Genomic DNA, 24,817 nt, shown 5'->3' with positions numbered 1-24,817 from the left:
TGGTAGACTCATTGTTCCGATAATGACACAGGATCTGGGCAGCAAGCAGCTTGTCCGCGCGCACACACAAACAGGTATAGGAACCTGCATTTCTGCTTAATTCCCAAAGCCATGGTGAAGTCCGCTCCCTACCGAGACAGCTGGAAGACCCAGCTGTTCCTGTCTTTCTGTCAGCACCATGCTCCTCTGGGGAAGTCTGTAAAGTCCCATGTCCTGGGTCGGTCTATCCTAGGATGTTCCCAGCTCAGGCCCTAGCCCACACCAGAGTACCCCCTAAACTCCTCACCTCATGTCATGCAGTAGAGGCCATCACCAGGAGAGGGCAGAAGAGGTATCTTTAGGGTGGGGTTGGGAGTTTTATCAAAGGGTCGCGTTTCTACTTGGAACTGTGGGTGTCATGATTATTCAGACAGGCCATTAGCTCAGAACACAGCTTTCTCTGGGTCAGGAGGTACCAGTGTTTCCCAAATAGTCCCCTCTTGGTGTTTCAGAGTAAAGCAGGGAAGTACACAGGAAGCAGCCAGCACTCTATCACAAGACGAGGTGATGGAGATACTTTAACATGGGCCTAGGGAAGTAGCGTGAGGGGGTGGTCCTCATCGTGAATGTCACAGAAGAGTGACCACAGAGACTGCAGTTGCCAACAGTGCCCAAGAGTCCAAGGCACATAGACAAGGGAAATGGAGAGAGGCTGGGCAGTTGGGCTTGGGGCCAGGGAAAACACTTGGTGTGGGGTGCAGTGGGCTCAGAAGTCCACAGACTGGCTTTTGGGGAACTTGTTATATTCAGGGACCGGGACTTTATGGCTTGGGGTGTGACTGGCTGTCCACCCTAGGTCAACAGAGGCAGAACTGGAAGTGAAGATGAGAAGCCCTGGGGGGTGGACTGATCATGGACAAAGCACTGAGGAGACTGTTGCTCAGTTGGGTGAAACTCTGGTCATACAATTGTGAAGAACTGAGCTCTGCCTACCAGTGCCATGTGACCTGTGCAGGACTGAGAGCCTACGTGCAATCCCAGTGCATGGGAGGCAAACCCAGGGAATCCCCAAGGCAAGCTGGCTGGCTAGGTCGCAGAACCAGCAAACTCTGGGTTCAAGTGAGAGACCCTGCCTCTACCTATAAGGTGTAGAACCATCGAGAAAGACACCCTATGCCAACCTCTGGCCCCCACAAGTGCACACATACACTGCATGCACATTCATATGTGCATACATGTCCATAAACATGCAGACATGCATACACACATACACAAGTAAAACACACAAACAAACAAACATTAGGTAGAACTAGGGAGGTTGGGTGCTTGCCTAACACACTCTACCCAGCAAAACACACAAACACACACACGCATGTGCATGTGCACGCACATGCACACACAGACACACGAAAAGGGAAATAAAGTCAGAAGAAGACTTGCTTGTTTGCTTGCAAGAACGTTAGTCTAGGGGCTGGAGAGATGGCTCAGTGGTTAAGAGCATTGCCTGCTCTTCCAAAGGTCCTGAGTTCAATTCCCAGCAACCACATGGTGGCTCACAACCATCTGTAAAGAGGTCTGGCACCCTCTTCTGGCCTGCAGGCATACAGACAGAATATTGTATACATAATAAATAAATAAACAAACAAATAAATAAATAAAAAGAACGTTAGTCGATACTGTGTCTCTCTGGCAGAAGATTTGGTGAGGTCGAATTTATCTTTGCAAAGTATGGGAAGGGCCACTAGATGGCACCCCGAAACCTTAGACAGTAAAAGCCCCTGTTTTAAGGATGCCATTAGCAAAGTAGACCTAACCTTAACATCTGTGACAATTGCAAAAATCAAACATCACACAAAAGGCCAACAATTAAAATAATTAGGTCCCAAGTTAGAAGAGCACAATTGGTAATTTCCTGCCATTTATTAAACAAAATTCACGGCCTTTGTGTTTGTTTAAAGTTGTCTTGACTTTCCTGTATCCAAGGGGAATTCCCTCCTGCTCCTCAGCTCAGTCCCGCCAGGGGTTCCCTGGGCCCCACAGGGACTTCCTTGTGACTATTTCTGGATGCTGTTTTCTTTCAGGGTGTTTGAAGCCGCGGGGTGGGGAGGAGGCTGTGATGGGGACTGAGCTTCAGAAAAAGCAGGCACTGGGCAAGACCTAGGTCCCCGAGGTGGTATGGGAAGCCAGGCAGAGAAGAGGCGAGCAGAAGGGTGCTGCCTGGCTAATCTGGGGCTGAGTGTGAAGGCTGATGGGTGCTTGGCACACACACCCTTCCCCGCTGCAAGAAGACACCAGGCGTGAGTCACTCTGTGCAAGGGTTGAGGGACTATTTGACAGCCTCCTGGGCCTGAACTCTCCCTCCCATGATGCTCTGCCTCCCAGGAAGGCCAAGCTGGTGTATCTCAAATGGGTCTGGGGCTCAGCTATGGGCAGCTACAGAGGTGTTCCCTCTAGCTGTCTCTTCAGGAGGAACTGAGGACCATGTGAGAGGCCATGTGGGAGAGCCAGAATACAGGAGGGAGACAGGGGACTCTAACCTTACATCTCTTTCTCTCCTGCTGCCTGCTCCCGATCTGGGGGCGGGGCCTGGACAAAGTGGTCAAGAAGGGGCAGAGGGCAGCCGGAGGGACTCAGGGTGGCTTTGGTGTGAAGGCAGAGGTCACAGAGTATGTGTTGCAGGTGGAGAGGGACCAGTCCACAGAAGCAAAAGCCCCATGGGCCCCTCCCAGCCCGACTGCCCAGCCCTACTGCCCAGACCTGGCTTGTAGGGAGGCCCAGGAGCATTGCCTGGGGACCTAACCTACCTACCCTCTCCCCTGTGTTCTTTGTTGGTCTACAGGGATCTCCTACCAGCGGCTGGTGAGGGCTGAGCAGGGCCTGCCCATCAGGAGCCACCGAAGTTCCACTGTGTGAGTGTTCTTGGGGGAGGGAGGACCAGGGCGAGGACCCTCCACTCTTTCCCATCCTCCTGCATCCAGCGCTCACCCATTACCAATGGGTCACCAACCAACAGGCACCCCTGGGAACTGCGGCAGCTATGGTGGTGTTTTGTGCCTGAATTCCTTTATCCGGGCTTAGGGTCTTCCTTCAGATTGATTTTTTTTAAAATATTCATTTTGTCTGCATGTGTATCTGTGCCCACAGAGGTCAGAAGTATCAGATCTCCTGGGGCTGGAGTTATGATTGGTTGCACACTACCGTGTGGATGGGAATCGAACCTGGGTCCTCTGAAAGAGCAACCAGTGCTCTTTAACTGCTGAGCCACCTCTCTGGTCCTCTTCCTTTAAATTCTAAAAGAGAACAAGGACACATTACGTTCTTCATCTCTAATTTTCAGGTGAAGAGACCGGAGGTCAGAGAGGCCAAGGAATTTCCCCGGGGTCACACAGTTAGCGAGTGTCTGAGTCAGGGTTTGACTGAACCTTGCTTAAGGACCCCTGCCTTTTCCATGGTGTCTTTCTCCTGTTACTAAAACCAAGCTTTCTATTTTCTTTTTGGTCTGGATTGATACTAAAATACACACTTTAAACCGGGCATGGTGTCACGTACCTGCAGTTCTCACATGTAAGACAGAAGATTGTAAGTTAAAGGCCAGCTTGGACTACATAATGAGACCCTATCTTAAATTAAAAAAATCATTTTTCAGCCTGGCTCAGCAGTGGGGAGAGTTTTATAAAGCTTAACACTATCACTCATAATGAGTTCTGTACTGTCCTTACTTATTAACTTATTTAATTATTGCCCCAAACTTGTTATGTAACAGACGCCCGTTTTGAACTCTTGGTCCCCTGCCTTCTCCTATTCCATTTAAATAATAAGATCTGACTTGGACTCCACATACTGATGCTATCTCCACCTCTGAGTCCTGGGCTGCAGTGTGTGTGTGTGTGTGTGTGTGTGTGTGTGTGTGTGTGTGTGTGTGTTGGTTTTGAATTACTTTTGAGACAGGGTCTTGCACTGTAGCTCAGGCTAGCCTCGAGCTTACTATGTAGCCCCATCTGGCCTGCAATTTGTGTCAATTCCCTGCCTCAGTCTGCCGAGTGCTGAGACTTCAGGCAGGAGTCATCACACCTGGCTCTTTTGGGTCTGTAGTTGGAAAAACCCTAGAGAATGGGCCCATGCTGAGGACTTCTTTTTTTAAGATTTATTTATTTATGATATATACAACGTTCTGCCTGCATGTGTGTCTATAGGCCAGAAGAGGGCACCAGATCTCATGGATGGTTGTGAGCTACCATGTGGTTGCTGGGAATTGAACTCAGGACCTCTGGAAGAGCAGCCAGTGCTCTTAACCACAGAGCCATGCTGCCTCTTCTTGGTGTGTAAGAAACCCAGAAACCCAGGATCGACCTCTCTCTCTTTCTCCATCCCTTCCCTTCTCCCTACCCCGCCCCCACACACAGACACATCACACCACTGAACACACACTGCTTAGGCGCTTGAAACACACTTCTAAGTTAAAAACAAGCCCACAAAAAGCCTGTGGCGGATGCTGAGAAACAGAGAAGATAGAAAGTTTGGGCAGTCAGTCCTGTACCTGCCACAGATCTGAGCCTAGTCACACAGCAGGTGCCTGTGGCCATGCATAGTGTCGAACCCTCTGCATGCCAAGAACTTTCACCTGCAAGATTTTCAGTGTCTCTTTGGCATATCCCAATGCCAGCATGTGCCTTGGTAAAATTATTAAGAAGCATAAGGATCACTCAAACGCAAACCCTGCAGTGCCTGGGTGACTCATCTGGTCATTAAGACTGACTTAATGACCGGTGGGCAGGCCGTGTGTAGGGTGGACATGCCAGACAAAAGGAAGATTTGGGTCTCCAGCAAATGGAACTGGACTGCCTGGGGTTTAAAATCATGAATTGTTTGTTTCTAGAATTTTTCATTTTATATATTTGGAGCACGGATGGCTGCAGGCAACTGAGACCTTGGGTAAGGAGGCAGAGTACAATAGTTTAGTAAGTAGATAGGTCTTTCCAGAGGTCTGGAGAGGTGGACTAGTGAACAACCACCAATACCTTTTCATTGGTCACTGGAACTCTGAGCATGATTCTCTTATTAAATTAAATTTTCTGTCTTTATTTTGTGCGCATGGGTGTTTTGCTTGTGTGTATGTCTGTGCCCCATGTGTGTAGCTGGTACCTGCGGAGGTCAGAGGAAGTCATCATATCCCCTAGGACTGGAATTACAGATGGTTGTTAGCTACCATGTGGGTGCTGGTAATCAAACCTGGGTCTCTGGAGGAGCAGGCGGTGCTCTTAACTGCTGAGCCATCTCTCCAGCCCCTCAGCATCCTAAGCATCCTTATATGCATAGATTCCTTTAAACCTCATACCAACCCTGTGCAAAAGACCTTCTCCAATTAAAAAAAAAAAACTGTAACACCAAAGTTACCAGGAAAGCTTAGGGTTAGAAAATGTTCTCATTTTCATTGTCTATAAACTGAGAACAATGATGAGGTCTTTAGCACAGAAATCAAGATGGACAGGACAGAGGCTCCATTATCCTTGTCCTGCATACAGTGGGGCTCAGCCATGTTGTGCTCAGCAGGCCCTCAGCTGGGCCTCAGCCCGGCAACTGTCCGTAGAGCCTGCTTCGTTTTAATTCTGAGTAGAGAAATTGGAAAACAAAAACAAAACCCAGCCTCTCTGACCTGCTCCCCTCCTTCCAGGGCGGACCCCTGCAGAGCCTGGCAGGACCCTTGCCTCCTGGTGCCTCTTGTCCTGGAGTTTAGTGCAGTGTGGGGCTGTGAGAGCAAGAACAGATGCAGGGTGTTTCTGCTCCAGCCCTTGTGGGTTAACATGAGGTTCTGAAATCCACAGAGAAATGAGAAAGGCCGCTATGAGGCACCTCAGGCTCCCTGATTCTCTGATTATTTGAATGCATTTGAAAGTTCCCATAGTGAAGAACTCTGAACATGGATACCACAGGACCCCAGATGTCCTGCTAGAGGGAGAGGTGGCCCAGATGCTTCTGGGCTAGCTTGGAAAGATGTCCCCAGAGTGGAGGTTTCAGAGACAGGCCTGGTTTGATACCCTTTCCTCTGGGCACAATAAATGACAACCCATGGTAGGCTTGTTCTCTCTCCCCTGAAGAATGGTCACTGGACTTCAGATCACCTGAACTAGTCGTCATCCTTTGCGAATAGCTGACATCCATTCAGATTTTCCAAAGGACTAAATGACTATATGAAGTCAAGACAGCACAGTAGACTAAGGGCAGAGAGTCATGGGCCAGACTGGAATACATAGCATGACCCTGTCTTAAGTAAAACTTAAGGTGAAACTTAGTTTTAAAAGTAAAGTTCAGGTTTTTGTTTTTTGAAGAAGAATTTCTTGTATTCCTAGCTAGCCTAGAAACTGGTATATAGACAAGGTTGACCTTGACCTTCTAATCCTCTAGACTTTCCCTCACCAGTGCTGGGGCTACAGGCTTGCACCACCACACCGAGTTCATGTGCGGATCTAACCAGGGCTTCGTGCATGCTAGATAATTACTCTAGTAACTGAGTTACATCCCCAGCTCTTCAAGTTTTTAAAATATATACATTTATTTTTAATTATTTGTATGTGGTGGGGGAGGTTATTAGGTATGTGAGTGTAGGTGGCAGGTGTCCCATCCTCTGGGGCTGGGTATCAGATGGTTGTGAGCCGCCACGCGGGTGCTGGAAATGTAGGCTCTGTGCAGGAGCAGTATATGACTAACTGCTAAGCCTTCTCTCCAGCTTAAAGTTCAGTTCCAAGAGTCTCTGAAAGTTCCTCCTGCAAAACACTCCAGCGTAATCATAAGCATTCCCCCAAGGAAATGGACGCCCAACACTCCAGCCCCTTCCAGGCGGCTGCTGCCACTCTCCTAGTTCCGCCGCCCTGTAAGGAGTCCCATGTGGATTGGAGTTCCACGGGCACGGACTATGCAGCAGCCCCATGGCCTGTCCTCTGTGTCCCCAGCACTGTGCTGTTGCTGAACCCGGTTGAGGTACAGGCTGAGTTCCTGGCTGTGGCAGACAAACTGAGTGCACCCGGACACTCACCACACGGCGCCTACACCACCCTGCTCCTGCATGCTTTCCAGGCCACCTTTGGGGCCCACTGTGACCTCCCTAGCCTGCACCACAAGCTGCAGGTAAGGACCGGGGTCTGTGAAGAAGCATTTTGCTGTGGGGATATGCTAGCCTCTATAGCCCTGAGTGCCACTGCTAAAACAATGGCTGTGGGCTAGCCATGATGTGCAGCTGGGTCTTGGCCAGAATCTGGCCATACCCCAGGCACTGGGCTGGGTGTTGGTACCGAGAGTCCCAGAGGAAGGAATCATCCCATAGGGATGGGGATGAGATTTGGATGAAGGTCTGGTTCCTTTCCCTGACTCTGTGACCAGTTAGCTGTGCTGTGTGAACAATCCTTCACACTCTGTGTGCACAAGGGGGTATGCATCCCTTCCACTCTGCAGTGCTCCCTCTGGGTTCCCCCGCCCCGCCCTGTGACCACTTAGCTGTGTTGTGTGGACAACCCTTCACCACTCTGTGTGCACGAGGGGTGTGTACATTCCTCCCACTCTGCAGTGCTCCCTCTGGGCTCCCCCCCCCCCAGACTTTTAAAATGAAGTTAGGAGGGCAGTGGGATCACGGGGGCTCAGCTCCTTAGCCACTCAAGCGCCAGGAGGGTGAGGAGGCTGGGAGCAGTTTGCTCTCTGCTGTCCTTGGTCAGGTACTGGGAATGGGGAGAGACAGGTGGCCTGGCCGTGGGCCAGGAACACACCTTGTCTCCTCCCGCACTGTTAGTCCAAGACGCTAGAAGAGCTCGAGGACATTTTTGCTGAGACTACAGAAGCCCAGGAGCTGGCGTCTGGCATTGGGGATGCAGCAGAGGCCCGACAGTGGCTCCGGGCCAAGCTGAAGGCAGTGGGAGAAAAAGCTGGCTTCCCTGGCATCTTAGGTAAGGGCTGAGGACAACCACTCCGTCCACCTTTCTACATCTATTCTGGTACCCAGACTGTGTACACCATAGGCCTGGCAGCTCTGCCCCACAGAAACTTCCAGTTCCAGTTGGGTTCCTTAGCATCTGGGTGCCCCTCAAGTCCCCAGTCAGAGTTCCTGCGGGCAGGTACAAGGCTGGGTTGCCATTGTGTTGGCAAGAGAAAAAGAACTCACCCAGGGCAATTGGGCTGATCTCTTTACTGTACATGTCCCTGGGCCCACCAACATCCAATCACTTCCTGTTCTAAAGGAGGTTAGAGATGTCCTTGCCACTCTTTCCACGGAGTTAGGCAGCACAGATTCTGAGCATGGCTTGGCAGCTTCAGGTACTATGTTCCCCATCCAGCCTTTTAAGGAGCCTGGCATTGTGGCGCACACCTGTAATCTCAGTGCTTGGGAGGACAAAGGTAGAAAATTATGGGTTTGAGGCCAGTTATATAGCGAGACCTTGTCTCAAAGCAAACATGCAAGCCAGACAGACGGTGGTGATAAACACCTTTAATTCCAGCACTCAGGAGGCAGAGGTAGGCAGAGCTCCAAATTCAAAGCTGGCCTGATCTACAGAGCAAGTTCCAAGACAGCCAGGGCTACACAAAAAAAAAAAAAAAGCAAGCAAATCTTTTAAAGGGTTTCTATGCTTTTCCTATACTGACAGTAAAATGAGGCTCAGAGGCTGTGACTGCCCATGCCCCCATAGCTAAGAAAGGGCAGCCCCGTAGCTGAGAAGCAGGTACCAGCTTTCAGTCTGCCTCAGCCCACCCAGCTCTGCGGCCTCCTCTCTGCACTGTTCCCACAGTGGCCTCTTCTGTAAGCCCAGGGGACTTGGCTGGCCATACTGCAAGGCCCTGTCCCAGTCCCCTCTTCCTGTCTTCCCTGCCCTTACAGACACTGCAAAGCCTGGGAAACTCCACACGATCCCCATCCCTGTTGCCAGGTGCTACACCTACAGCTGGAACCAGGACAGCTTCGGTAAGGGGCAAGCAGAACCAGGGCGCAGGACCCAGACCACCAGCTGTGTGTATCTGGTTCTGTACCTGTGTGTCTTGTTCTGCCGCTGTGATGTGCATTCCTCTGGGATCTCCCGCTACTCTCGCCATTAGTGGGTGGGGTACTCTATAGCCCTGGACAAAACACCTGCTCTTCCAGAGTCTTCCCCACATGCAAGGGTTCAAAGGACACCAACCTGAGCACTGCTTTTGTCTCCCTGTAGACTTCCTACAGGAAGTCCTTCTCAAGGAACAGGAGCTGTTGCAGCCAGGGATCCTGGGAGATGATGAAGAGGAGGAAGAGGAGGACTTGGAGGTGGACAGGCATTCTGCCGAGAGAGACTCTCTACTCTCTACCAGCTCTCTGGTGTCTCAGGACTCCACTCTGTTGCTTAGCTCCCCTCAGGCCCCAGGGTCAGTGCTGTCCCGCCAGGTCCTGACCACCTTCGTCTCAGGCCTCTCGGATGGCGTGGACAGTGGTTACGTGGAAGACAGTGAAGAAAGTTCCCCAGAGTGGCCCAAGAAGCCCGGTAGGCAGCAACGCCAGGGTCACCGCAGGCCTGGGCAGAAGTTCAACAGGATCTATAAACTCTTGAAGAGCACCAGCCAGCTGGTCCTGCGGAGGGACTCTCGGAGTCTGGAGGGCAGCTCGGATCTGTCCCTGTCCCTACGGCGGGCAGGGAGCCTCAGCGGCCCCTTGGACTGTCCAGCCCAGTTCCCCTCCAGGGCTCAGCGCTCCCGCTCCCTACCCCAACCCAAGCTCAGTACCCAACTACCCAGCTGGCTTTTGGCCCCGCCCTCACACCACCAGCGCCGCCGCCCCTTCCTCAGCGGGGATGAGGACCCCAAGGCTTCCACACTACGGGTTGTAGTCTTTGGCTCTGATCGAATTTCAGGGAAGGTGGCCCGGGCATACAGCAAGCTCAGGTGAGGATGGGTCAGGGTGTCATCGCTCTGCCTTATGCGGCGGGATTGTGGCGCTGGTGGACTATGGAGCCCACCTAAGTCCTGGAGTCACGGTGGGTTCTCCTCTCACTGTCTCCTCACTAGGAGGCTGGAGAACAGTCACCCACTCCTCACACGGTTCTTCAAGCTTCAGTTCTTCTATGTACCTGTGAAGCGAAGCCATGGAGCCAGCTCCGGTGCCTGCCCGTCCTCTCTGAGCCAGACCGCTCCAGTCCCTGGAGACCCCTTGAAGCACCCCAGCCCTGCAGTATGTTCCCCAACTTTGGGCCAGATGGGGTGGGGAAAGTGGAATAGACAAGAGTGGGTTCTAGGTACTGGTTCAAAAATCATCCAAAAGGGTCCCCTGTGTCTTCGAACGCTTCCTCCTACCTTACCCTCGTTTCTAGGTCTCTGCCCTGCGCTTGGGTATGACATTCTGCTGTATGACAAAGATGGAATGTCATCATAATTCTCTAGAGACAGAGAGACACTCAGCTCGGGGTTACAGATGTGATATCTTGTGCCTCATAGCTATGATGGGCTGGGGCTAACTCTTGTCCCTTACCCTAGGAGTTTGGCATGCCCCCGTGGGAGGACAGTACCAATGACATTTCTCACTACCTCGGTGTGCTTGACCCCTGGTATGAACGCAATGTGTTGGGCCTCATGTACTTGCCTCCTGAAGTCCTTTGCCAGGTGAGGAGACTTGGTGGTAGGGTTTGGAGCCTGCTGGTTGCTGTCACTCAGCCACACTTTGAAGATTCTGGGTTTGGGGAAATCCATGGAGGATGAGAGCTGGCTTGGGAAGTAAGAGGAAGGCTATGTAAGAAGCAGAATGGGGACTGAATGGGGTGCTCGGGACAAGAGATAAGGCCACGGTGGTAAAGGGGGGCAGATCCTCAGAAGGGCACAAAGGAATTTAGGTGCCAGCTCTCTTTCTTATCTATTGGCTTGTCTCCCGAGAGGCATGTGTGCCAGGCAAGGTGGGGCCCCCGAGGCTACACTGGGCTCCCGACCCAATTCTCCCTCCAGACTCCCTCTTATATTTCTCTCTCTCCCTCTTGCTCCGTCTGCCTCCAAATTGTTCTCTCTGCCTGCGTGTGTCCTTACCTTCCTTCCTCCGATGGCTTCTTCACCCTGCCGCGTCTCCCACCTGACTTGGCTGTCCCATCGACCACAGCAGTCCCTGAAGGCGGAATCTCGGCCCCTGGAAGGCTCGTCCACCCAGCTGCCCATTCTGGCCGACATGGTGCTCTACTACTGCCGCTTTGCGGCCCGCCCAGTGTTGCTGCAGGTCTATCAGACTGAGGTGAGGAATGCGTCCTGGGAGCCCACAGCCCTCTACCCTCACCCCTAGAAAAACCCCTGTGCTGGGAGGAGTCCACACTGATATACGTGCTTGGTCCTGCTCCTTCCAGCTGACTTTCCTCACTGGCGAGAAGTCTACTGAGATCTTCATTCAGTCTCTGGAGCTGGGTCACTCTGCGGCCACGCGTGCTATCAAGGCTTCAGGTGGGCACCGGGGGACCCCTTGGAGAGATGGTTAGGAGGTTGGGTCAAAAGAGAAGGGGGAACTGTGGGAGGTAGAGTCCTCTGAGGGGAGAGCAGGAAAGACCGGTGGGAGGGAGGAGTAGGTACAGAAGGAATCCTGGCCCTGGAGTGTTGGGGCCCAGAGGAAGGGGGGTACCTGTGGAAGTGGGGACACTGGAGGAGAGGAATGAAGAGTTTCTCTGTGTGGCTCAGGTCCGGGCAGCAAACGGCTGGGCATTTATGATGACCGAGAGGCTGTGCCTCTAACACTACAGATTATCTACAGCAAGGTAAGTCTCCTTCCTCACCAGAGCTCAGGCCCAGAGCTGCCTCTAGTGTTCTCAGGCCCTCCGGTGACCCCCAGACTTCCTTTGGTACCAAGAGGGGTCCCTTAGCATCCAGACCCTCCCTCCCAGGCAGCAGGCTTCAGGGCTCTGGGCTGAGGAGTCTGGCCCTGCTGCCTTCCAGGGAGCCATCAGTGGGCGAAGCCGCTGGAGCAACCTAGAGAAGGTCTGTACCTCTGTCAATCTCAACAAGGCCTGCCAGAAGCCAGAGGAGCTAGGTGAGCGGGCTGGAGAGGATGGCTGGGGGTGGGGGGCGGGGGTGGGGGGTGGAAGAGGTCCCGAGCCTGGCCTGAGTCGCCCTTGACCTTCAGACTCCAGCATGGAGGCGCTGACGCTAACCCTGACGGAAGTACTGAAAAGGCAGACCCCTAAGTCCAAAAAGGGCTTTAACCAGGTAAGGGCTAAGGGCTTCTCTCACAGTCCCCACCACCACCACCACCCCCCTGGCAGGAGTGAGGGGAGGATTGCATGTGAAGGTGACCAAGTGTTGTATAAGAGACAGATAAGGGATCGCTGGGAAATGAGAGGCACATGTGGGGTGTGGCTGGGGGTACACGCAGGTCTAGAATGTGGAGGGTGCTTGTATATGAAAAGATTGTGTGGTTGTGTGATGGCCATTCAGGGTCACCATGTCTGATCCAGTGTGGGAGCCATGTCAGGGAACCCTGGGTTCCCAGGTTGGAGGGGGCAGTGCATTGATTCCCCCGGCCTCAGAGGCAGAGACTGCAGAGGAGGTAGTCTGACTTGATGGTCAGCACACAAGAGCTGCCAGCCAGTCCTGTCCCAAACACACACACACACACACACACACACACACACACAGAGAGAGAGAGAGAGAGAGAGAGAGAGAGAGTGTTCCTATGGGCGCTTCTAGGGCAAGGAAGTCCCCAGGGCTGGTAACGGTGCGGCCAGGGCTCCGAGGCCTGACTCGGGCTCCGAGGCCTGACTCGGGCTCCCCTTCCAGATCAGTACATCGCACATCAAAGTGGACAAGGTGCAGATCATTGGCTCCAGCAGCTGTCCCTTTGCCGTGTGTCTAGACCAGGATGAGAGAAAGATCCTACAGAGTGTGGTCAGGTGAGAAAGGTGGTCCCAGGGAAGGGTGTTCCTTCTCTGCCACCCAAAGCGTGTGGAGCCCTGTTCTTACGCTACCCTGCTCTATAGGTGTGAAGTGTCACCCTGCTACAAGCCGGAGAAGAACAGCCAGCTGCCCCAGCCGTCCTTCAGCCAGCCAGCACAGGCTGGTCCTGACCTGTGCTCCCTTCTCTGCCTTCCCATCATGACTTTCAGTGGTGCTCTGCCCTAGTGCAACTCAGGACCAGGCTGCACAGGAAAGTGCAGTTTCTCCTGGACCTCTCTCCAGGGCAGCTGCTCTCTGTGGAGAGCCCAGTTGTCCTGGCTTGCATCAGGATTCCGCTCTAGGCCCTGCCATGGGCCAGAGACATGTGGCCAGTGGCATCTGGAGCCTCAGAGATCTGATAAGAAAACAGGCATTAGGGAGAGAGAGATAGAGAGAGAGAGAGAGAGAGAGAGAGAGAAGAGAGAGGCCTGGCTGCCTAGCCTTAGAGAGTCCTCTGAGCATTGGGAGAGGCATAGCCAAGTGGCCCTGAAGAAAGTCTGAGTCTTGGAGTGGTGTAGGTTTCTTTTCCAAGCCCTTGGCTGGGTCCGTCTTTGGTTTGTCAAAGACTTGGGAACTCTGTCTAGAGGTCAGTCTCTCTAAGGCATAGAGAGGAGGAAGACGGCTGTGACCTTTCTTCATGGCCTCTGACACCATCTCTATCCTACCACCGCCATCACAGACACTCACTCACACGCTTTCTCTCTCGAGTTCCCTGGATCCCTTGAAAAACAGCACTAATATTCGATCCATTGCTAGGACCTGGTACGGTTTCTCTTCTGAGCCCCTTTCTGAGTCTCAGGACAAGCTTGGTTCCTTTCTAGCTAAACGACCAGAGGAAGTTAATACATTTCTTTGAGCCTCCGTTTCCTCAGTATAAAGTAAAAGGGAAGTAGATCCTCAAAGGGAGGGCCCTTGAAGAACCTTGCCCAGAGTCTGGCTCCTAGCAGCTGCCCGACAAAGACTGGGTGCCTTGCCCTCTGCCGCTGATGCCCCTCCTCTGACCTCAAGGACTTTCATGGCTTCACGATAGTCCCCGTTTTACCTTTCCCCACCTATGGATGAGGGAGAGCAGAAGTCAGGAAAGGCCACCTGGGTACGAATCCTCCCCCACTTCCCTAGCAGACTGGTCCCAGTGCCCTCACTTCCTCTCAGCTGTGTTCTCTGGACAAGATCTCGGAGGAGCAGAAAGGTGAATATCAAAGGGTGGAGACAGGGCACTCATGCACACGGAAGGACTGGCCCGCAATAGGCCAAGAACCTGAAATGTAAGCCTGCTGGACTGGAGGGCCTCAAAAGGTCGACAGAATGTGGCCGGGGTGATAAGGTGGCAGGCTGGACCAGGACTTGGGCTAGCACAGGCAGGTAAGGAACCTTGTTACTTAAACAAGTTGCACAGAGTCCCTCTTCTGGCCCTCCAGAACTGTTCTGCTCCAAAGATCTTGGGCTTATAGGAGCCCGTGAAACTCCAGAGTGCTCATGACTTGAGAGACTGTGGACAGAGCCATTGTGTCCTCCATCCTAGCCGTCCGCGTATCTGCCGGGTTCTGGAACAGCCACGTATTTCAGTGTACTTTAACTTGCTGTGTGAACGTGTTGTTCTACCATATGATCAACATGGCATGAATCAATGAAAGGAATTTAATATTATTATCAAATAAAATTGATTTATTGTATATTTAATGACCTACAAGTATGGAGCCTGTCACTGAACTGTTTAGAGTTTGCATTTATGAATTCAGGGCTGGAGGAATGGTTCAGCAACGCTTGCTGCTCTTCCAGAGGACTCAAATGCTCAGCGCCTGCATAGGGTTGCTCACAACCGCCTGTACTGCAGCGCCAAGAGATCTGATGCCCTTTTCTGGCCTCCAGAAGCATTCCCACACGTGGCATTGACTCACACAGAAACACACACTAAACACACACACACAAAAAATAAAATTTAAAAGTATTTCACATGTAGCAGAAGTAAGGCTTTGGGGGATTATTTTGCTTATTTGTAATTTTCCTCTCTATAGAACACGTGTTTGTGCTAAATTTTCATTGACACTCCTCGTTTCAGCCTCATCACACACGCTCACCCACAGAAGGAAGACTCTTTTACATCTCTACAGTGGAGTTCTCTGTATCACTCACTTGAGAAACCTACCTTGAATGTCCTGATGTCTCTTAGGCTGAGATGGGCCTGAGGTTCTTGTCTCTGATGAGAGAGAGAGGACCTGGATCCATCCTACTAGGGAGAGCAAGGGAAGAGAGGTCGATAATGCCCTGCACACCTGAGGACTCTTTCCACTTGGGTCACAAGGAGGGAAAGGGGAGTGTTGGACAAGGGAGGCTGCCAGCTCCAGCATCCCAGAATAATCGCTTTGGCTCTAAGGAGATCGCAATGGCATCAGTCGGCCGTCGTGCTGTCAAGAGCTCAGTGGAATAAAAGTGGGAGCATGCGTTCTTTCCACGCAGCCACAGACACTTAGGGATCACCTGGTCTAAGATGTGTGTGGCGTTATTGCAAGCAGTGGGGTGAGTCCAGGTCTGCACTGTGCGCCTCTCAGGCACTTTGGACCTGTGTGATAAAACACGCTATCCTCTGTGGGCAGCCCTAGTCACCTTACACATCTATCTGCAAACTACTCCTTACCCCTAAAGGCACGGCAGGTCTAGTCTCAGGGGTGTTGTGGGATGTCTGAGAGGAAGTATGTAAAAGGGGATTGTGCTACTGAGTCTGTAGTTCAGGAAATCTGTCTGTCCCCAGGGGTGCTGTGAGCTGAAAGCCAGAGCTGTAGTCAGCTCTGCTACGTCTGTGAGGGCCTCGGAACCTTCCTGAAAAGGAGGCACCTAAGAAACAATGGCTGAGTCTCAGTTGGGGGACCGGGAAGGCACGACACACAGAAACCAAGTGGCCCATTACCTCTCCAGGGACTTCCTGTTTCCTTGTGTGTGATGGGGAGGGGGGGGGTCTATTCTTCCTTTACCCACATATCTGAATCTCTATCTAACCCTTTCAATAAAGTCTAAGAAAAAGCTGCTCGGGGGACAAAGTGTCCTCTGCCCCCACCAGAAGCACAGCGAGCAGGTGGCTCTATCTATTGGTAGTTTCTTCCTTTGTGTTCAGCTAGCAGGCACACCTGAGGCTCTGAGTGCTCCCTGGAAAGGCAGCTGTGGCCCCAGCTGCCCCATGTACCCCCGGAGAGATCTAGGGAGGTAGTGGTGGAAGGCTCAGCCTCTTAGTCGTGGTCACTTGAGCAGGGCCTCCCAGTGACCCGGTACTTATCTCTGCACGGGCCAAGTGTTCTGGACCCTCATGCTCATGTGAATTCATGTGTGCCTCCTCTGGGAGGTTGGTACTGTTACACCAATTCTACAGGTAGAGAAGTTGAGGCCAGAGACGTTGAATAACTTACTTAAGGTCCCACAGACAATATGGTAGCCTCCATCTTCGTGGTACCTAACCACGAAGCTATGTGTCCCTCTCAGTATCTCACAAGAGTAAACTGAGGCCCAGAAAAGCAAAGTTCATGTATGTATCTGCATCTAGCTTCATTGTGATAGGATTCAAGAGATCTGTGGTCTCATGATGGAAGTGACATTCTCTACACCATCAGCAGTGTGTGTGGGGGGGGGGAGGGCAGAAGGGTGGAGGAGGGGAAACTTTGGTAGAATAGGTTTTTCCTGCCCCAGGCAAGTCTGTGCTGCCCAAGCTGAAGGGAGCCTGGAAGGAAACCTGGTAGCTTCAGGCTGAGCTGGCTTGATCTAGTCCCCTGAAATCTTTGGAAGGGTAGGGGGACAGAGTTGGGGTGGCTCTGGGCATCCCTACCCCCCACCCACCCACACCTATGAAGGAAAGGACCTATATGGCCTGGAATCAGATGTCTTCCCTGGGCAAAATGAGCTGGAACCAGGGGAATCGGGGGAATCACTGTTCCCATTGGCACGGGAGATGGGTGCAGATGAGAGATCCCTGAACAGCGTGGCTTAGACAGCTCAGATAAAACAAACCTTAAGGGGAAGTAAGAAGTCCCTTGGTTGGGTCAAACTCTGTGTTACCAGCCTGGAGAGAGGCCGGGCTGTACCCAGGGGCAGGGTTGGGGGCAGAACTTTCTCATCTCTGCCTCCTTTTCCACTCTGTCCTTTTTCTGACTGTCTAACGGGTGCACATCTTCAAAGCGGAAAATGCTTCCAGTCCTCTGTGTAAGGGATAGCGCTGGGGCTGTCTGCAGTCACCCAGCTGTCCCTTGCATGGCTACCACACCCACACCAGCTGCAGAAATGCAGCTGATAAGAGCGGTGCAGCCACAAGAGCCAAGGCCCGGCTTGTGATTTCCGATTCAGTTAGACCAAGGCTGATAAGGCGAGTGGCCACCCTGGGTGGTCCACACTGGTCCACGCTGCCGCAGCTGGCTGGAGCCTCTCTCTCACACTGGGCTTACTCAGTCCAGCCATTCATGCTCCCTGTCATTCATGCATTCATTTTCCGTTTGCTCTATTGGATGAGCCATGCATTCTCACATAAATGGAAGAGCTAACCTGACTGGTACTACCCCAGAACTCACGGGAGGCGTACAGCCTCAGAACACCAATGAATAGACTCTGATAGGATTAATGTTGGTCACCTGGAAGAGTCAGGAAAGAAAGTAATGGGAGGGGGCAGAGCCAGAGGGGAAAAATAATACACATCTCTGGAACTGTGTTTTTCTTACGGTTTCCTCTACAAAATGAGGGTGAGGACAGGACCCAGTGAAGGCCCCACAGGGAAACAAACAAATAAAACCCTGTAACCTCATGGTCCCAAGGCTGCAAGTGACCGAGGCCTATCTCAGACAGACTTAGTCTTTAAAAAGCAGGGACCTCATCGGGTCACATAGCTGAGCGGCGTAGAACTAGATGAGGCAATGGGGTTTCAGGCATGGCTGGATCTAGGTGCTTAAATTACAGCCTGGCAATCTGCTTCTCTCCAGAGCCAGAACCGTTTACCAATGGAGGAGTCAGTGAGATTAAGGGAAAGAGATCAAGAACGGTTTTGCCGTGGCTCAGGACAAAGCCCACGGTGTCTGCTTTTGGGATGAGGAAAGTAGTGTTGAGGGGACTTGGTGTGGCTCAGATGCAAATATTGGGGCAGGTACTGTGATGACTTGGGGTTTCTGTTCTGAGCTGAGAGACAGAGATGCAGGTTTGGAGTGAAATCGTTCGGCTTGTACATGTTGAGTGGGAGGAGCCTGCAGGGCATCTGGCCCAGATGCCCAGTGTGGGTAGGACACAGCTGGGGGATACCTGGACCTCTGGGAAACCTAGGCTACTGCATTGCATCCTCCTAAGTCTGAGAGTGGATCCTTGTGGAAATACCCCTCCCTCCCTCCGGACCCTCTGTAGTAGTAAGTCAAAATGAGGAACCCCCTGGGACAGTGGGTCACCACACCCACTTCTTTAAAAAAAAAAAAAAAGACAGCCCAGCAGGATATGCCTGGGAGGGGCTTTGAGGGCCCTGAGGAAGGGGAAGGGGAAGGAAGGGGAGGGGCAGGACTGGCTGTGTAAGGCAGAGCTTTCTCTGAAGATCTGAGCCCACAATCAGATAGATCTGCAAGTTCTCCTTGGCTCCTTGGGGATAGCTGGTCTTTTGGGGCTGTTGGCCTCCCATGCAGGACCTCAGAGCCCATTGGCTGGAGGATCTGGGACAGTGGACAACTGCAACTCAGCAGAGGTAGGTGTCCACTGGGGTGGTGCCTTGGGGGCGTTGGGAGAGACAGAACCTAGATGCTAGCCAGGGAGGAGAATGCCGGAAAGAGAAACCTCAGGAACCCGAGTCTTCGAAGGCTTATGCTGATGTGGTAACTACTAAGATTTCTTCCAGCTATTTCTGTTCAACCGATTTTCAGATGAGGCGAGGACCCCGAGGTCCCATGAGGATACCCCCCTTGTTTTGTCCGTTGAACTCTGTACCTGCTGGCGACAATGAGGCTAATGCCAATGCTGTGTGGTCGCGATTCTCTCGGCAATTTGAGGGTGGCTGGGTAAGAGCTTCACTACCCCTCTTAGGTTAGGAATAGACAGAGGTCACAGGGGAACAAGCTGCAAGCAGGTTGCAGAAGGGATAAGTGTACAGGGAGATTCCCTAGAGATTCCTGAATCCCTAGCTATGCCGCTTGCAGACCATCATCTGTCCATCTTGCTTCTGGGTATTTAGCTAGTGTAATGCCGGGCTATCTGATACTACACACACACACACACACGGGGTGGGGGGATCCTCTGCCCCTGAGATGTTGGCCTCCTGCCTTGGGTGTCTGACACAGACAGACAGTAAGACACACTAGTTCCATCGGGAAACAAGACTCGGGGATATGCGTCAGCTATGGGGAGGATGAGGTGAGACCAGGGTGAGGCTTCAGAGGTAGGGAGGGCTTGTGTGTAAAGGTGGGGTCCAGGAACACCCCCAGGGGAAGGAGCCCAGTGTGCAAACAAGCAGGACAGTGGGCGTATGACTTAGGATGAGAGAGCAGAGACCTGGGGACTTTGTGTGGCAAAAGGTGCCCAGAATCGTGGAGGAGCCCGGTGTGGGCCTGTCCTCACTCACGGATTTAGCTCCAGGCAGGTGTCATCCCTGGCATAGTCTTTCTCCCTATCCTATGTGACAGGTGCTGCAATGGTGTCTCCTTTAAAGATGAGGAGGGCTGAGGGTACAGCTCAGTGACAGAGCACGGCGCGAAGCCCAGGGTTCCATCCCAGGCCATGTAAGTAAGTAGGTAAATAAAGTAAAATGGAGGCACAGAGGTGTAAGTCCTTCAGACCAGTAGCCCCAGTGATGGGGTCGAGATGCAGGGCCTCAGCACCCCTCAGAGGCCTGCTACTACAGCCTCCCGCTGTTTCCAAGACATCTGGTCACCTGTGAAAGGTACACCAAGGTCAGGCTTCAGTTCCTGCGGTCCTTGGGCATCCAGGACCCTCAGACTCTCCCAGGCTCCCCAGGAACAATGTTACTGCCCTCACTGCCCTGTCCCATCCAGGTGTTTCCTTCCAGCCTGGGAGAGACACCCCAAGGAAGTCGGCCTGCGGGTCTTCACAGGGACATCCAGAGAGACGAGTCCTTAGGAAGAGTTAAAATCCTGATTGGCCCTGTGGGCTGAGGGGGTCTCAGAAACTCAGCACTCTGCCTCCCACTTCTGCTTGCCCACTAATCACAGGCTGCAGTTTGGAGATGTGCCCAGTGAGCACATGCTGTTGCTTAGTTAAAAGAAAGAGCAAGATCTGTTGCCCGTTAAATGTGAGCGGCCCCTGAAGTTGAGGAGGACACTTTGGCGGGAAGGGAGAGAGAGAGAGGTGTTGGAAGTGGGAGACATAGGCTCCGTGGGCTTTTTCTGTCTCTGTCTGTCTCTGTCTCTCTGGGCAGGAGCGGGTAATTGCGGGTCATAGGAAAACAGCAAGGCTACCTGCAAGTTCCCTGTCTCGGCTCCTCCGCTCCTTTTGGCTTTGCAGGTGGGGCTATACCAGGCCGTACAGGAATAAAACGTTCTTCTCTCTGGGCAACTAGACAACCCGCCCTAGGAGACAGGATTGCAGCGGAGTCTAGCAATGGACAGGGTGCCAGGCCTGGCCCCTTCAGAGCTGTGGCACTCATCCCAGCCCAGATGCTCTGAGCTTCCCACAGCTGGGCTGCTGACAGGCTCGCTTGGCAGCTATAGGGCCCAGGGGCTTCCATTTGCTTTTTCCACCTGATTCACCTATAAGGCTGTGGCTTGCTGAGAAGGCACCTGTCCCAAGGGCTGTCTCTTGCTAAGATTCTTGACTTAAGGGAGAGCTCCCCAGGGTTCCAGTCCCTCCTTCTGTCACCCCCCTTTTTTTTGTTTCCGATCTCATCCCTTTGTCAAGAATGGTGAGGGATCTTTTTGATTTAATTACGTGTGTGTGTGTGTGTGTGTGTGTGTGTGTGTGTAGCAAGCACCTGGAGGCCAGAGGACAGCTTGTAGGAGCTGCTTCTCCCTTCCACCCTGTGGCTACCAAGATTTAAACTCAGGTGGTCGGACTTGGAAGCAAGCCCCCTTGCCCACTGAGTCATCCCATTGGTCCAACAATGGTGAGGGGTTGTTTAGTCCTTACAACTGTCGCTTGAGGGCACCGCACAAGACATGAGTCTCCACAGGCCAAGACAAAGGACTTTATTCCTCATGGTTTCCTGAAAGTGAGCAGTGGATATCTTGCTTATCAGTTCTGCTTGCTGCCCAAGTCCATGTAGTCAATGAGGAGCTGACCCAAAGGGGTCACTGAACCACAACAGGGTGACCCTGGGCTTGGAAAACCTGGATCTTGGGTAACCATAAGTAAACTAGGCAGCCTTTACCCTGAAAGGAGACATTCCATTGCTTAGTAAAATATTCCTGGGATGACAGACATCATCCCCCAGGCCAGCTGTGTTTCCTATACATTTTGAGACACTCTCACAAAAGCTCCTAAGCTACACATAAGCGCAAACCCACAGAGAACTGACTCTCAATCTCCCACTGTCCCCATGCTTACTGCTCCATGGCTGCACTCCCTCTTAGACCCTAGGCACCCTCCTCCCTCAGGACTTGGCCTCTGTTGTTCTCTGAAGATATCTCTGCTGCAGATGGCTGTCCCCTGAAGGTTTCTATCCAGATGTAACTCCCCCTCAGGAGATTCCTAATTGCCCTTTTAATAAGAGCAGCACATACCCTTGAGAGGTGGGGAATGAAGAGATGTTGATTGAAGAGCAGGAAGCTTCAGTTAGGAGCAAGTCATTGCTGGAGATATTCCCGCAGCATGGTGACTGTGGTTGACAATAGTGTCTGTCTTATGTACAGATTGTCCCTGGCTCATGAGTGTTGACTTCACAGGGGCATGGAAGCACACCCGCACAGCCACCTGCTTTCAGTACTGAATATATCCCATGGGCTACTTAGCACTTCATTATGAACTTGGCTTCATGTTAGATGGTTTTGCTCTACTGTATATAAGCTGGTAATAAGTCCAAACATGTCTAAGACAGAACAGGCTGAGCTGTGATCTGGGTAAGTTAAGGCAAGTACATGTTTTAGCTTATGATAGGTCTATCAGGATACAATCTCATCATAGGCTGAAGACCATTTGTATTTGAAAATCATTAAGGCTGGGTAATGGTGGCAGACGCCTTTGATCTCAGCACTAGGAAGGCAGAAACAGGTGGATCTCTGTGAGTTTGAGGCCAGCCTGGTCTACAGAGTGAGTTCCAGAACAGCCAGGACTACCCAGAGAAACCATGTCTCAAAAAACAAGACAGAAAGGAAGAAAGGAAAGAAGGAAGGAAGAAAGGAAGGGAGGGAGGGAGGGAGGAAGGGAGGGAAAAAAATGGCTGGAGAGATGGATCAGAGGTTAAGAGCACTGGCTGCTTTTCCTGAGGTCCTGATTTCAATTCCCAGCACCCACATGGCAGCTCACAATTGTCTTTAACTCCGGTTCCAGGGGATCTGACACCCTCATACAAACACACATAACCAAACACCAAAGTACATAAAATAAATAAGTTAATTAAAAAGCATAATAAATAAATAGATCTTTAAAAAGAAAGAGAAAGAAAGGAAGAAAGAAGAAAGGATTGCTAAGATCAAGAAAGAAAAAATAATTAAGAGAGAAAACACAAGTATTTTTAGCACAGAAAATGTTAAGGACAGGATGGGGGAGGTCAGTTCATTTTATCTCAGCACCCCATATTTCACAGTCTAACATCACTTTGTGACTGGTAAGTGCACATTATTGCAATCTGTCCATTTATGATGAAAAATAAAAATAAAAAACATTTCAGCATAATATCAGTCCTTAAAACCGCTTCCCCCTTCCTTAACTCAGGGACCTCTTGAACCCCTTCCTTAGCTCCATTACCTCTTGTTCCCCCCTTCTTAGCTCCTGGACCTCTCGTTCCCCCCTCTTTAGCTCCGGGACCTCTCGTTCCCCCCTCCTTAGCTCTGGGACCTCTCGTTCCTCCTTTTCAACTCCACTTCTATTGCGTTTGTCTCATAGCACACAATGTAATTGTTTAGTTTGCTGTCCAGGCCCTCCACCCCCACTATAAGTTTTATTTTGTTTCCATATACCCGGAATCCAGTGCAATACAAACAATGCTCGGTGAACAGCTGAGTGAATGGATGAGTCCGTCCACCTAGCTCATTTCAACAGAACCTCCCCCACACCATAGTTTTGGGGTTGACCCTAGGCCCTCAGTTAAGCTAAGAAAGCGCTCTACACCCCTCTTTACTTTTTCACCTTGAGACAAGGTCTCGCCAGGTTTTCCAGTCTGGCTTTGAACTCATTCTGCAGCCCCAGAAGGCCTTGAACTTCGGACCGTCCTCCTTCAGCCTCCATAACAGTTGGTGCTACATGTCTGTGCCACTTGACCCAGCAAAACCGCCGTTTCTATCCATTTGTGGAGCAGTTTCTGGTATGTAAAGATGGTCCAGAATGACTTAGTGAGCGAAAGAGAGAATGGATATTGTGGAGTGTAAAAGTCAAGAGGCCACTTTCAACAGGAACAACGATACTTCAACGCCACCTAATCACTGGTGTGCAGAACTATGGGCCCGGTGTTGTCAGATCTTTGGGTCCCTTATTTTAAATAAAAGCTCAAATCTCGATGTACATATTAAATCTGACTTTTCAGTGCTGGCCACAGATGCAGCTTTTCCAAAGCTGTGGGATGTTTCTGGGGAAGAGAATAGATGGATCAGAGGATAATTGACAATGATGCTTCTGCTTTAGAGTCACTTGTGCCTTCTGATTTTAACACATGCGGGGATTTTAATATAAAAAGTGAAGTTTAACCATTAACTAGGAAAAGCATTGTGTCCAGATTCTCCACTATCAGCCTGCAACTCTATGAAGTGGGGGAACTGATTAAGCACCAATGACGTCAGGATGCTGCAAAAAAAAAAAGTCAATAGGATGTGAACAGATGTGTAGAGACTAGCCTTTTGATTGGCTCATGTGGCTGTGGAAGCCAAGGAGTCCCACAGTGAGCCCTCAGCATGCTAAAAACCCAAGAAAACTCATGCTGTGGTTGTAGCCTAAGTCCAAAGAGCTGGGGAGCAAAGAAGCTGGTGGTGTGAGTGGTGTGAGTTTTTATTGGATTCAGGTTTGAAAACCAGGAGTACTGATGTCAAGGGCAGAGAAGTTGAACTTCCTGCTTCTGCCACTTGGTTCTGTTTAGGCAATCAAGAAACTAGATGCTGCCCAACCACATGAGTGAGGGTGGATCTTCTTTACTGAGTCCATTGAGTTAAGTGCTAATCACTTTGAGAAATACCCTGCTGTGGTTTAGATCTTGAATGTCTACTGGAGGCTCAAGTGTTAAAAGCCTGGATCTCAGCGTGTGCTATTGGGGGGATGGTAGAATCTATAAGCGGTGGGGCTTAGTGAGAGAGATTTAGCTCATTAGAGGCATTCTGTGAAGAGAATTTTGTCATCCTGGCTCTTTCCTCTCACCTGCCTCTCCCAGGTCTTTCCAGTTGCTCAAGCTAACTTTAAATTTGTGGTCCTCCTGTCTTGGCCTGCTGAGTGCTGGGATTGCAGGTGTGCACCAGCGCACCCCACGCTTCCTCTGTACCTCTTGCTCTCTGGTTTGGGAAATTGGTGTTTTGCTTCAACCGTAATGTGCTGCCTCACCCAAAGTAAGACTGTAGTTAGTGATCGTGGCCTCAAACTTTCCAAATCATTAAATAAAATGAGCCTTCTCTATTCATCAGTTAATTTCCTGAGGCACTTTCTACTGAAAGTAATGGAAGGCTGACTAATGCCCACCCTCACAGACATACCTAGATACAATGCCTTATCGGCTAACTGGGCATCGCTTAGCCTAATTAGATTGATAAAAGTTAAAACAACACAAACAAGCTGTGGTTATCAGGTCTGTAAATTATTCTTAGTAGTTAAATGGTGGGCCAGGTATGTGAGCCTGTTTGAAGAGTCTTGA

At 51.3% G+C, this 24,817-nt stretch overlaps 2 protein-coding genes across 3 annotated transcripts in view; both read left to right on the top strand.

The window, feature by feature from the left end:
• Positions 1-14,549, top strand: part of Pik3r5 (phosphoinositide-3-kinase regulatory subunit 5) — a 64,741-nt gene extending 50,192 nt beyond the window's left edge. The window contains exons 6-19 of one of the 2 annotated variants that reach the window (XM_050162782.1): positions 2,819-2,888; positions 6,927-7,101; positions 7,757-7,910; positions 8,837-8,920; positions 9,162-9,864; positions 9,988-10,150; positions 10,453-10,578; positions 11,066-11,191; positions 11,301-11,394; positions 11,626-11,702; positions 11,881-11,974; positions 12,068-12,150; positions 12,721-12,833; positions 12,921-14,549. In XM_050162782.1, the coding sequence (XP_050018739.1) occupies positions 2,819-2,888; positions 6,927-7,101; positions 7,757-7,910; positions 8,837-8,920; positions 9,162-9,864; positions 9,988-10,150; positions 10,453-10,578; positions 11,066-11,191; positions 11,301-11,394; positions 11,626-11,702; positions 11,881-11,974; positions 12,068-12,150; positions 12,721-12,833; positions 12,921-13,062 (2,204 nt within the window). In that variant the 3' untranslated portion in view covers positions 13,063-14,549. Of the gene's footprint in view, positions 1-2,818; positions 2,889-6,926; positions 7,102-7,756; positions 7,911-8,836; positions 8,921-9,161; positions 9,865-9,987; positions 10,151-10,452; positions 10,579-11,062; positions 11,192-11,300; positions 11,395-11,625; positions 11,703-11,880; positions 11,975-12,067; positions 12,151-12,720; positions 12,834-12,920 lie in introns of both variants that reach the window. The other variant, XM_050162781.1, reaches the window with a different exon arrangement.
• A 3,882-nt stretch (positions 14,550-18,431) lies between these two features.
• Positions 18,432-24,817, top strand: part of Pik3r6 (phosphoinositide-3-kinase regulatory subunit 6) — a 45,147-nt gene continuing 38,761 nt past the window's right edge. Inside the window, exon 1 of the mRNA XM_050162887.1 lies at positions 18,432-18,568. The gene's annotated coding sequence lies outside the window, so the exon portion shown is untranslated. The remainder of the gene's footprint in view (positions 18,569-24,817) is intronic.

Source organism: Alexandromys fortis, unplaced genomic scaffold (genome assembly GCF_014885135.2).
Source record: "Alexandromys fortis isolate MF-2015 unplaced genomic scaffold, M_Fortis_MF-2015_v1.1 scaffold_84, whole genome shotgun sequence".
Lineage (NCBI taxonomy): Eukaryota > Metazoa > Chordata > Mammalia > Rodentia > Cricetidae > Alexandromys > Alexandromys fortis.
Note: the sequence above shows the minus strand (reverse complement) of the source record. Positions and strands in the feature narration are given on the sequence as shown.